Here is a 14,235-nt window from a genome sequence, read left to right on the forward strand (position 1 = left end):
TGTGTTTTAAGTGTCATCACACCGAAGAAAAAGTGATGCTGATTCAACATTCTGGATGTAAAAAAGTGTGCGAGAATTCTAAAAACGTTGAATTAACCATTACAGCAGTTACTTCAGCAATGTCAAGATGTAAATCTAGCAAGATGTAAAGCATCACTTTTTTTCGGTGCATTACCTTTTTAGAGTATACCGAGAAAAATAGTTTGATCATCTGAACCGTAATTAGGGTGTTCTTTATCAGTCATGCTAATCGGGTCACGTTACGGTTCTCTAGGCACTAGGAACCGTATCCTTGGTTCAACCGAACTTTCAAACCATGCTAAACTATCAAAAAGGCTCGGTTGCATAAACGAAAAGTACAATTGAGTACACATTTTATTATCCTCATGCTTTTATATTAATTTTTGACCCTTAAAAAAAAATTATAAAAAAGGACTGTACCCTATAATAGCGAATAAAAAAAATTATATTCTGGATCCATGCGTCATGCGACTAATGGAGGATTTGCATGCAAATTTTTTATTGCTCCATCTGAGAGTGCTTAAAGAGCTGATTTCACCGTATTTTCTATAATATTTTTCTGATATGGGTAAAAGTATAAAAATAGATTTAAAAGCGAAAAAATGCACCGCCTAGTGACGTCATCAGGCGGCATTTCTCATTTAAACACATGTATTTTAGCAGATTAGATCATTTTGTCATATCTTCTCCAATAATTGTTCAATTCATGAACCTAGGGTATTCTCATGTTCAGTTCACTCAGTAGTTTCCATTTAAACACGAAATTCATCAAATTTCAGACACATGCAAATTCTCTATTGCTGCTTCTAACGTTTGAAGTGAGTGATCTTACACACACAAAAATTTATTGAATATTTGACCATTGATGGTTTTTTCTGAGCTCCGATGATATGGATATAACTTACTTTTATCTTTAATTATACAAAATCATGGCATTCAAAGCCAGGTTGGTCTCAAGGAGTTTACACGTGCAAATTACAAGATATCCAAGAGGCACATGAGTCTGGTACCATTATAATCATTGAGATTATGACGGTGTACAGACAACTTCAGAAAAGCTCGTCTCTGTCATAGACAGATCGTACAATACAATTTGGCAATATTTTGCATAAAAGTACCAATCTGGCTAAAGGCACCTGTGTGCATAGGGTAACTAGCAGAACATGAAAAAATGAGTCAGAGATAGTGGTTCCTTGTTACAAAATGTAGTCCAATTAAGAAGACACTTAATCAATTGATGTCTGACCGAGTTGATCAGATATCGCTATCGGTTTATACAGTTTGGCATTTCAATGATGAGATGCTGGAACGAGAGATACATTGCAAATATGTGCCAAACGTCTGATATGCATGTGCCAAAAGTTTTGCAACAATGGTTGCGTATGCATCAGAGAGAGGAGGCAAGGAACTGCAGCTTTAAGGTGCCGTGATTTTTTTAACCTGGCCCCGTATCAATTCAGGTGATTTCGGTAAACTTTTTTCAATGAATCGATTTCCGTGAGTGCCAGGGGCGGACTGGTAGTCGAAAAGTTAGGAGGCGACCTAAATGTGGAGGCCCCTCTAAGAAGGTCCGGGGGCTCTCTCCGGAAAATTTTGAAAATTTCACACTTTATAAACGCAATTTTAAGCATTATTGGAGTTAAATTCTACAGCATTTGAACTTCAAAATAACCCATTTTCAAGGTTCTTCGGGGGCCCCTCCATCACATAAGCATTAGGCGACCTTTCATGTTTCTTAGGGACAAATTTTCACGGATTTTGGGTTATTTTAGTGACTGAAAAGGATAGGAAAATGACAACATTACATGGAAAAAAACGATGACTTGAAAAAAATTCGAAATTGTTAGGAGGGGATCGCCTCCCCGCCCCCATGGCCAGTCCGCCCCTGGTGAGTGCTGATTTTTTTTTTCTTTTTTACCAGCCACAGGGTTAATATTTCACCTATGACTTAATTTAGGGAACATTGATATATTCAAGGTATTTTGCAAAAACTTCTTATAAGAACATAGTATAACTTTTTGGGCCGTAATGGTCCCGAATGCTAGTTGAAAATTGTGATTAAGGGATATTTAAGGGAATCCTTGACAAAGCATCAACTGAACAATTTGAACAAATTTTAAGTAAAAGCCAGCATTATAGCTTTGTAAATGGACCCTTGCAAAGATTACAATAAGCTGCGACTGCAAAGAAATAAAAATGTGGGAGGAGAAAGTTCCTGATTTTCACAAACTGTAGGGTAGCTGAGAACCTCCCTCGAAATTTTTCAATGCCCACCCTCCCCTGCAAATTTTTTTGTAATTTTAATTTTTTATGGAAGCAAATCTTCGAAATTTCTCACAAAAGTCTATTTTCAGAGTTATGCCGATTGATTTCACCCGAGGTTCGTTATTGAGCTCATCCTTTACTTGATGGAATGTAAAAAAAACCACCTTAAGCCTCCCTTGATCACCATAAATTCGGCAGTAAAATTCACCATGAATTTCACCATATAGTTTATTTTTAGAAGATAAGCACGAAAACAAGATAAATTAGTCTCAAAGGTGATAACTAAAGAAAATTATTACATAACATAAAATTGGCTCCTATAACACTCTCTGGCGTTCTGCGACCCCCAAACGCCACATGTGCCTATTTTCCCAGACGTAATCGGGCGATATCGCAACATCTCTTCGTCAACGCCTTGCCGCCACCCCTTCATGGAACGTCCCCGTTGCCTTTTTCCGGGTGATAAGGAGGAAAGGCAAATTATTATTTTTATTTTTTTTTTTACAGAAAATTGATCATTTTAAAATTTAAATAATTAAAAATAAAGGAACTCAACTAAAATTGTAATCTAATTAAATGACTAATTTCATCATAACGGGGTCTCCTTCAGAGAGGAGCTGTTTAAGAAAGAACGACGAATACGGCCCTAATTCTTATTGTTACCCTGTTCTGCGGTCCATCGCAAGCTCTAGTATAAAGTTCACAAATAAAGCTCCTGCCGCAGTCGTTGGAACCCAGCGACTAGCAATTAATCTGAGCTAATTAATGAGTGCCTCGGATTTTGTCTCGACGCGTTTATTTAAGTTATTGACTACTTCTCGAATCGCTCTGAAGAGGAGGGATACTTGACTCGAGTAATTGGTCGCGAATCACGCGATTTGATGTAGTGAGAAGGGCCTCGCGAGGGTTTCTGACTGTTTCACGAGGTGCGTGCCTTATGGCTGCCACTGAGTTGCCGGCCGGCTTCGTTGTGCGAGGAGCGTCTCGGTGTTATTTCTGAGAGATCCACGATTTATTCTGGCTGTCTCGGCGAGGATGGAGAAAGAAGAGGAGGATGAAGAGGTCAGCTGGAGCTGCTGGCTCAAAACGGTATGGTATGATTTTCATTAGTCATGTGAAATTTAAATCACTCAAAATATGCCATTACAGGGAGTCTACTAAAACAGGCTGGCCAAAAATCAGTACTTTCACAGTACTTTTTCAGTACATTCCCATCAAATTCAGTACCTCCTTAAAAGAAAAATTCCGTACTTTCTCAGTACCTCCATTCGACGAAATTCGAAAATTTTAAATTCTCGCTCAAATTGCAACTATAATGAAAACACATTCCGGACTTTCTTTTGGAATTTCCGCACTTTTTCAGCACTTCCGGACCGCCCTTAAAAAATCAGCATTATTTCCGGACTTTCCGGAAATTTCGGACTTGTAGACACCCTGCATTAGGGCCAGTCATATTTTTAAAAATTTGAAATCACCGCACTTTTATAGGAGAACGTCATTATGAAGTCACTTATGTACTCAAATTTCCTTTGGGTGACAGTAAGTAATTTCTTTTTAGAACTTATTCTTTGTTTTTAAGTTGGTTTCAAAAGTTTCATTTTGGTGGTTGATCTATTTTAGTGGCTTTTTAAAAATAGGCATGGAAAACTGTGTCGTTTTAGACAAATTTTCACATTTACAGAGCCTGATATAGTTTCTCAATTTTTTTATCACAATCATCATGAGAATTGTAATTTTCATGTTGATTTTTTTTTATGAATCATTTTGATTATTAAGCTGGCAAATGTATTATTCACTGCCATGTAGAGTTAATGTTTGATATGTAACATACATTTGCCCGTGGTATTAATCCAATGGTGATGCGATCAGAGAATTTTTTTCACAATGTCCCGAAAATAAGTTTGTTTAATTCATAAAAACAAACCATAATACTTACCTCGGTTCTTCAATTATAGGTGGCGAATGCCGATGCCTGAAGTCTAAAGCTACGCATTTGATTTACTGCGTTAAAAAATGTCGTGTTCACCATACATAAACGACATCACGGCTTGATATTTATACAGTATATAACTATCGGATAGGGAGAAACATGAAATATCCGAGAAAATTTTAAGTTTTGATATAGGTTTTTCTATGTGCTTAAAAATATGGTATGCATAGAGACTTTAAAGCATTCTAAATACGGAACATATATATTGCTGTTTCCAGTCATCGATGTGATGATTGGAAAGTTCACGCCAAATAACTTAGAAAAAATTTAGATTTTGGTCACTTCAAATAGAACCGGCAATAGAACAAAAATCGCTCTGCTGTTGTTTGCGTTCATGGCATTCCATTATTATTCTAGCCACCCTGCAAAGAGGATTTCTAGATGTAAAATATAGTTTTGCTTAGCAGTATCTAATAGAAATATAGCATGATAATATTGCAAAAACAATGTGGCAACATATTTTAAAAAAAAAAAAAAAAAAAAAAAAAAAAAAAAAAAAAAAACTTCGACACATTGCATAGCAACATTGCTGAAATATTTTTGGCAAGGTTGCCGGTAATATTGCCCAACATCGTCCAACAGCGACTTCCCGGGACATTTTCGATCGTTATATCTAACAATATTTTTAGACTTCAATCTGAACAAAAAATTTCATTAAAACTCGTTTGACCGCTCCAGTTTGTTGAAAATGTATGCACAGTTCGTTGTATTTTTGTTCACTTGCTTTCGCGATATTGCAGCAACTTTTGCTTTCAATGAGAACATTTCTTTAAACAGTTTCTCTAAAACAAAGTTGCTTTTCGATATTAAAGCAATTACATTCCTTGCAATTCAACTGCAACAATGGGGGTTCTTGGAGCGCGTGTATTATTCCTTTAAATCTGAAATAATTTTTAAATATCTGTGGGTCTCATTGCCATCCGTCAAGTACCTTGTAGAGTGGACTGATGAGATAATATAGTTTACAAACACCGCTCAATTTTTTGCAGATGTTGTGCGGTTACGGAGCGATGATGGTATTCATCTTTAACGGAACGACTGAGGGACAGTCAGCTGTGCTCCTGCCCCAACTCAAGCAAAAAGACAGTTTGATTCCCGTAACTGCCGAGGAGGAGACGTGGATTGGTGGGTTGCTCATGGGCGTAGCTCAAATATTTTTGATCGAAGGGTGCTAAAATGTCAAAGGAAATCGACAAAGCCAGCGTGTATGAAGGCTATTTCAATTGTAATCTTCCGTTGCATTTCTAAGGCGCAATGATACAACTATTTGAACTCCCCAGAATGCGTGAGGTATCACGCCGCATTTGAAGGCGTTTTCAAAACAGCCAAGTTCCGATACCCGGATTATCGTTTTGCATAGTTCATATTCTTTTGTTATATTCCGAATCACTTATTTATTTTTAATCCTCGTATAAAAACCACCCATTTGCTAAATACAATTCTAGCTGGAGCGCACTCCAACTATGCATTCACGACTGCTAAAATGTCAAAAGAAATCGACAAAGCCATTGTGTATGAAGGCTATTTCAGTTGTAATCTTCCGTCACATTCTCACGGCGCAATGTTACAACTATTTGAACTCTCCGGAATGCGTGAGTTATCACGGCGCATTTGAAGGCGTTTTAAAAACAGCCAAGTTCTGATATCCAGATAATCGTTTTGCATAGTTCCCCCCCTCCCCGGGGGGGAACCCCCGAACTTTCTTAGAGGGGCCCCCAAACGACAGAAGGGCCCCCCCACGTTTAGATCGCCTCCTAACTTTTCGATTACCAGTCCGTCCCTGGAAGGGTGCATGAATGAGTATGTTCCATTGGTTTCCCTATGCAGAAAGGTGTTTTTATGGAAGAGCCAGAGATAGTAGTTCCTTATTGCAAAATGTAATCCAATTGCATCTTGGTATGTTTTTCTTTAGTTTCAAGTTATTAGCTCATAGGATAAGTATTATTCTAATACTTTGATGCACACATTTGGTACATGATTTTGATTTTATGTTGCAGCAAGTCTGGGTATTCTGTTATCTCCAGTGTCATCTTTACTCATCGGAACAATCGTTGATGTGTTCGGACGAAAATTAGGACTGTTGAGTTTCCACATCTGCATGGGTCTGGGTTTTGGCATCATCGCTTTTGCCACCGAAGTCTGGCACATTTATGCGGGACGTTGCATATGCGGATTTGCTCTAGGTGAGTATTAGACCAAATTACTTGCGAAATTCCCTGGAAAAATTGGAAGAAAAATTTATTTAAATTTTCCAGAAAATTCGTGATTTGTCGAAAGAGATCTGGCAATGTCTGAAGGCTCTTGCGGCGTTCCTCCTTAACATGGCAAAGTTGGACAAATGTAACAAGAATTTGCCTAATTACGTCAGACGTTGCCTAATTTTCTCTCATATTGTGATTTTTTTTACGGAAAACCGAATGACATTCTAACTTAAATGGAGGCGGAGGGGTATTTATAAGGGCCGTTTTAGGGCCCACCTTAGCTGAATTTTCTCAATTCCACGCTGTTTTGCTTATTGAAAGTGTATACTTTACGGAAAGCAGCATGATTTGATAATTTTTTGTCTCTTTTCAGTCCAATGCTGGCCCAAACTTGGGCCTGAAGGCCAATTTCGGGAAGGAAAAAAAAAGATACGGATTCTTCGGCATTAAACCGCAAACCCGCATTTTTGGCCAAAATCGACCCACAGATCACTCATGTTTAGGCCAGTTTAAACCCAAATGAGACTAAAAATGACAAAATCCTGCTGCATTCTGCAAAATTTAAAAGCGCAAAAAATCGTATGGTTCAGGAAATTCAGGGCGGACCCAAGAACGGTCCTCATCAGTACCCTTCTTTTTGAGAAAGTATCCTTGATAATCGAGAAAAAATTACAAAGTGTCACCTGTATTTTACAGTTTTCTGTTGAAAAATAACATATTCGAGAACATTTGACGACGGGAAAGTCAGTTAGGCTGATTTTGCATAATTCATCAAAATGTATTAATGTTAAAGTACTCGTATAGAATATTGGGCCGATCACTTGCATCAGTTTTACCGGTCTACAGGTTTCCTCTCACCCAGCAATTCATCTTGGACTATTGACATTGTACACGTTGAAGGGGGAAATAGACCAGTTTGTAGCAGAAATAACACGTATTGAGAATGGAGGAAATTAGGATTGTTAGAGAAAAAACACAGTAAATCATACAAATGGCAACAAGACAACGGAATGACAACGGATAATTACTTAATAATACCATTTATTAAGTTCCGACAGAACCTATGAGCATTCGGCCAAAAATAAAAATCGTTCAATGTACTGTAAGTACAATTGTAATTGAAATGTATTGATCCTCTCATTGTATTGTAAGCCCGAGCATTTTTCGATGTTCAGCGACACTTATTTTTGGCGTGGATAAAACATGGTGATACGAATAAATTACAAAAAGCTTACACTTTCCATAGCTGCAGAAAATATAGCTTTGCATTCAGATATCCGCACATGTAGAGCTCCTTCGTGATATTCTCGTTGTATTATTTTTGTCATAGATAATGATCCCCTGCATAGTAAAACTCCTATACCATATCTTGGTTGCAGGTTTGGAGGTGGTAGCGGTGGTCTACTTAGCGGAGACCTGCACGAAGAAGCAACGGAGCGTTCTCCTGGCCTTCATTTCAGCTGCCTTCGTCATCGGCGTCCTCCTGGCCTACGTCGTCGGCGGCTACCTCCCGTGGAACATCGCCTCGGCCATCCTCTCCCTCATGTGCTTCCTCAACTTCCTCATCCAGCTCCTGGCGCCCGAGTCCCCCGCCTGGCTCTACAAACGCGGCCGCCCCGACGCCTCCACCCGGAGCCTCCAGAAACTCGGGCGGAGTCCCGAGGGAATCGCCCGCGAGCTGGAAATGCTCCGCCTCTCCTCCAAGGAACAGTCCGAGAAGTTCCAGCTCAGAGTCTTCCTCGAGCCCACCGTCTGGAAGCCCTTCCTCATCCTGTCCTTCTACCACTTCCTCCAGGCGGCAACCGGCGTCTACCACTTCATGTACTACACCCTCGACTTCATCGAGCGGCTGGGAACGACCTACGATCCCTTGACCGTCTCGCTTATCTTGTCCGTCATCCGGGTCGTGATCAACGCTACCCTGGGGATGTGGATCACGGCGCGGATGAGCCGGCGGTTGGCGACGGTGATCTCGTCCGTGGGGATGTGCGCGTCCCTGATAGGGATGGGCGTGTGGGAGCACGTCTACCGCGACACGCCGGTCGGCGCCCGCAACTACGAGTGGTTCCCGATCGTCCTCCTCAACTTGTACATCATCTTCGGGATCATCGGCGTGACGACGCTGCCGTGGTTGATGTCGGGCGAGGTGTTCCCACTCCGGGTCCGCGGGTCGATGTCCGGCGCCGTCTTCGTCGTTGCCACTGGGAGTATGTTCGTCTTCATCAAGAGCTACGATTGGTCCATCGAGGCCCTCGGGATGTCCGGCTTGCTCTTCACCTTCGCCGCCATGTCCTTCCTCGGCATCTTCCTCGGGGCGTTCTTCTTGCCCGAGACGCAGAACAAGACGCTGTACGAGATAGAACGGGGTTTCATGTCGAAGAGTAAGAGGGTCGCCACTGAGTGGACAGTCCAGAAACCGGATATCAATGAAGAGGCTCAGAGGGAAATGGCGTCTGGTCAGGGTTGAAATTCCGGCCTGGCGCACGGTGGATCGAGTCAATTAGAGAGGTCGGACATGGAATTTGCGACAAGAACTGCGGATTTTTATGTTTATTTCGTCACATTTTAAAGTTCAAGGGGTGCTACTCTAAGAAAATTTCACGCACTGGAAAAAAAATCACATTGAATCTAGAGTCCAGACTCTTAAAAACATCGACAAGAAAAAATACTCTTGATTCAATCAGATTTAAGCTTACATGAAGACCAAGCCCCTTAATTTGAGCGGATTTCCTTTTGATTTAAGCTTAAATCTGATTGAATTAAGAGTCCTTTTTCTTGTCAATGTTTTCAAGAGTCTGAACTCTAGATCCAATGCGTTTTTTTTTCCAGTGCGATGAAACCAATGAAACCACTTTTAGAACCCTAAAGTTGTGAATAACGGAGTTATAAGCGTTTAAAGGTTCCAAACTTTGTCCGAACTCTCCTATTGACTCGATCCCTCTGTGTGGCGCACTGACATGATGAGGGAGACCGCCGTATAAGCCTCCAGATGTTATCAAGTTTCCTTTCATTGAATGTAAATTTTTGGGGTAACGTGTGAACATCTGTTATTAAATTCCTCCAAGAATGTTATTGGTACTTTACTTAAGAGTGTCTGAAAATTTTGAGGGGAATTGTTCATCATTTTTCTGTAGAGTGAATGTTTTATTTGGGTGAATTTGGCAGCGTGAGACTTTTCATACGGCGCTATTCCTTGGCACAGCAATGTAGGCACGGGTTCTTCTTTGTCCTTCAGTGCGTATAATTATAGACTGATTATTTTATTAGTTACATCGACATTAAGCATAGCGCCGCTTATGAAAATTGTGAGACAATAACTGACGTCCAAACACCAACATTCATTCTTTATGTCGAGTGTGTCAAAGGGAGGAATCTAAACAGAATCAGCCAAAATGCATTTAAAATTGCCTTTTTCTCTCCCCTTTCTTATTTTTTTTCAGAGAAATGCACCTACTTAACTCCCCCTGAATTTCTCCCTGTGTGTGAAACATATGATCGTAAAATGCTCAGGCAGAATATTCGCTTCGTTTCCTTGTAGAAAAATTAAATATTAGTAGAAATTAAGCAACGTCTAATGTAATTGAGCGAATTCTAACTATTACCGCACTTTAACAAACGGACGAGAGTCTAAACTGATGCTTTTACCCTAAAGACACGTTTCTCGATCGATATTGGGTATTTATTTGTTGGATAATATTTAAGAAACTACTTAATGAGTGTCACTTCTCAAATACTTTGGTGATTTTTGCTGTCTTCATCAAGATTACTGTTCGTAAGATCTGTCAATAGTTTATAAGTCCGCAAACTTTTCAAAGTTGATTCAATGAATTTCGTGAAATTTTAGGCATTATGTGAAAGAAAATGTTAAATATTTATGTATCATAACTGTGAGCAGGTAGACGTCATTTGATGTAAAATGCCCCTTGCATTCTGACGTTTTAGATTGCTTGAAGTCGATTTGAATTGATTAATTTACCTTAAAATACGAACATACATTTTTAAATCCAGATTATTATAGTTTCCAATGTACTCACCGTATTTTGCATGCAATTCTGATGAAAAATTCTGCACTAAAGTTCTTCAATTCTTATTAACAATAAGATCCTCGTCTTAGTTTGTAATCCGTTGTTGAAATGCTCTCCGGGCGAGAAATGCATACCGTCTACTAATCCAGACTGGAAATGTAAAGTAATTAATCTCGCAATGTTTCTGTATGAATGTTTGTTATTCTAGTCAAACTCCGATGTAAAAAATACGGTGATGAACAATCCCGAGAAAAGAAGGAATATTTTTTTCGCAATTTTTCTTGTAATCTCGCTCTATTTTTTCACTTCTCACCTATTCACAAACTTAGAACAAATATTTTAGATGTCCCTTGAGGCTGTAAAACAAATTATTCACACATGCTTGTTTTTTTTACAATCTCAGTTCCGTATCCATGTACCCTGAGGTTTATGCGTTCGATTATCGCAACTACAATTTGCATAACTTACCAATATACACAACCACTTACATACGACGGGCTTAGATGCCAAGGCGCAAAAGTGCAGTTTCGGAGAAAATTGAGATACAATAATTGAGATAAATTCAAGTGAAACTAGTCATAATGAGGAGAGAGATATGAGACACAATAACCCAAATGCAGACAACAATAGAAACACATTAAAATACAAAAAACAAATGGGTATATACCCGGCTAAGGAGAAATCAAACAAACCAGAGCGTCCGGACCAATTACATGCCCATTATCAACTGGAACAGAGGCTAAAAAACGTAAAAATTAAAAAGAGGAAACAGAAAAACTGGTGATAGGATGCGCTCAATACATTTATGTCAGCTCTGAAGTTGCATAGTTCACCTCTATTCTTGACGATGTTTATCATCTCCAACACACCTTCTGGCAAAGTCCCGGGACTCAACAGCCAAAATTTTGGGCGAATCGAAATCAAAATGGTGCCCCAATTCATCTTCATGTTGGCGTAGAGCTGTCTTTTCTTGTCGGTTGTACGTATGACCGTGCAGCCGTTTCCTCAAGAGTTGGGAAGTCTTAATACATATTCTGTAAAAAATTCGCTCCCAAATTCCAATTTTTACGCATCAGAGAGTCAGTTTGAAATTTCTCACTGCGTAAAGATCCATAGAATTTCGAAACTTCAAACACGTATTTTTCGGGATAGCAAAAACTGCACTTTTGAGCCTTGTCCTCCAAGCCCCTATAATGTGTTTCTTTCAGTCATAATTCTCTACCACCGATTTTTGGCTCTCTTTCCCCGTCAGTTATGATGTATAAACACAACAAAAGGAGCGCAAATATTCTTAATCTGTTAGGATGCCTCTCGAGGATCTGAGAGTTGCCAATTGTAGCGATAATTTACCTGTTTATTCAACAATTAATGAAGAGTGAAAACTTAACCCTAAAAGTAAGAAGAATTTTGCAACATTGTGTGATAGAGTAGTATAGGAGATTAAACCGAAGAGCGTGACTGTTTTCACGGTTTTTCTCAGGTGTTTTTCTATTTACAGTCTTTCAGATAATTTAATATTTATTTAGAGGATATTTTGCTGGTGGAAAATATTTATCTAGATATGAAACTCAACCGCACAGCCCGTGAGCGGACAATGAGAAAGAATATTGTAGTGGCAGAGAGAGAAGGCTGATGAAATTCATACTTATACTATACCTCTCTCTTAATGGAACATTAAAAAGAGCTTTATAATTCGCACTGCGATATTAAGATTTTTTCGTCACTGTATTGAATTTTATGTATTCTTACCTCGAGTAAGCGCTTAGTATGAGATTTGCAGTCTAATCTGATCTCCATATCGAATCATCTCAAACAACTCTATAAATATTCTGTCAATAAACTCTTCATCTTTGTTTACTATCGTGGTTTTTTATCCCTGCATGGGTTTTATCATAAGCCAGATGATTGCAAATCTGAGTCAGTGTAAATTGATCTTTTGTCACGTATCATCGTTGGGGGTGGCCCCCGGTACATCAGCGGTATTTCCATATGCCGCATGATAAAACTAAAAATCTGTCATGAAGTGATTTTCTGTATTTTGGAATGAAGGGAGCATCAGCATATAAATCAATAATTTTGTTTCTAAAGTATGATGACAGAATTTGAAAAAGGCTTATCTTCGGTCGCGACGTTACAGGTATCTTTGCTCATGTCTTATTTTCATGAAAAAAAAAAAAAAACAATATTGGATTTTTTTTTAAAGTAACTATCTGTATAACTGTTTTTTATTCAATCAAAAATATTCTTAGAAACTTTTATGGAGATGAGAAATATAACACGTCAATGTCATCGCTCGATTAACGCGGGCTGCGTCGACACAGAGCATGAATGAAGAACTAAACCTCACTCATCATCAGCTGTTTTTTGTTCAGTTAGTTAGTTAGTTAGTTAGTTAGTTAGTTAGTTAGTTAGTTAGTTAGTTAGTTAGTTAGTTAGTTACTTAGTTAGTCAGTTAGTTAGTTAGTTAGTTAGTTAGTTAGTTAGTTAGTTAGTTAGTATATTTTAACTGTTCTTAACGCAACTCGGACGTTTCATTTAATTCGACAAATTTCGGTGTGTTTCCTTCTAAATTCATGACGTTAGATAATTTGTGAAGCAATCATTGGAGTCAAAGAAAACTTCATGTTTATTGTTGTTGATACGACTCCGACGTTTTGTTTTATTTGAGTAATTTAATTCAGTGTTTCTCTTTTTAAATTCACGTGATTTGCGAAATAATCATACGGCGAAGTCAAAAGAACAAAAATAATACAAAATTCTGGCTTCTTTTTATAAAAATATGTAAATGTAGAGGAGAAAATTAGTTTGGTTCCTGTAATGTTTTATCATGTGTAATGACAAGAATTCCAACAAATTTTATTAAAGTTGAAAGCCGCTGACACCGCAAGTTTGAGTAATCGCATCAAACACAGCGCGACCGGCGCGAGGCTGGCGGCAGTGGCGGCTGGCGCGCACGGCTCGAAACGTATAGCGCCTTACAAGATCGCAGGATACTTCATGCATTACGCGCACAGCACGGTGCGCGCGACGCGTAGAGTAGCGCCTTACAAGTCTGCAGGATACTTCATGCATTGCGCGTACAGCACGGTGCGCGCGACGCGTAGTATAGCGCCTTACAAGTCTGCAGGATACTTCATGCATTGCGCGTACAGCACGGTGCGCCGGTGCGCGTTCAAATTGTTGAAAAAGGCGTATTTTCTTGATGTCGTACGGTGTACTACTTCCGATTAGTGCACACCGCGCGCTTGCAATCCGAGGATCATCGGATTGTAAAGATTTTGCAATCCTTGTATTTTTTCCGGTGAAAATATAATTTACGAGTGGACATTTTTGAGGTTGAAATACTGTGAAGTTCTATCGTCCGGTGAACGCTGAACTAACTTAACCTCCAGGGGGGGGGGGGGAGTTTTAGGAATTTATTAACACAAATGTGGAAAAATTTCCGGGGAGATATTTTCGGCATCACATTCACACAAAATTAAGCTCTAGCAATCTAACGTAACTTCGGAAATTTTTGCAAAATGACCTAAGTACGCCTATGGCTAATCTCGAAAAATTATGGGAGGGGGCGGAGGGAGTCCACCGCGGCACTGCGATGGACTGGTCTGTTGCTATGATTTCCTGGGCTGCTACGTGGAGCCAGTCCGCTTCTGATCTTAATTGCTGCGACTCAGAAACTCGGAAGATGTTCAATTTTTTTTTTTTTTTTTTTTTTTTTTTTTTTTTTTTTTAA

General features: G+C 39.2%; 1 protein-coding gene across 2 annotated transcripts; it reads left to right on the top strand.

Moving 5' to 3' along the window:
- Positions 1 to 2,980: 2,980 nt before the first annotated feature.
- Positions 2,981 to 10,878, top strand: LOC109043774 (facilitated trehalose transporter Tret1). 2 transcript variants are annotated; one of them, XM_019061086.2, is made up of 4 exons: positions 2,981 to 3,380; positions 5,266 to 5,401; positions 6,274 to 6,459; positions 7,857 to 10,878. In XM_019061086.2, the coding sequence occupies exons 1-4, from the start codon at positions 3,378 to 3,380 to the stop codon at positions 8,942 to 8,944; spliced, it is 1,413 nt and encodes a 470-aa protein (XP_018916631.2). In that variant the 5' UTR covers positions 2,981 to 3,377; the 3' UTR covers positions 8,945 to 10,878. The 2 variants fall into 2 exon arrangements, with proteins under 2 accessions (XP_018916631.2, XP_018916630.2); XM_019061085.2 differs by having other exon boundaries at positions 3,091 to 3,375.
- Positions 10,879 to 14,235: the final 3,357 nt, after the last annotated feature.

This window comes from Bemisia tabaci, chromosome 4 (genome assembly GCF_918797505.1).
Source record: "Bemisia tabaci chromosome 4, PGI_BMITA_v3".
In the NCBI taxonomy this organism is placed as follows: domain Eukaryota; kingdom Metazoa; phylum Arthropoda; class Insecta; order Hemiptera; family Aleyrodidae; genus Bemisia; species Bemisia tabaci.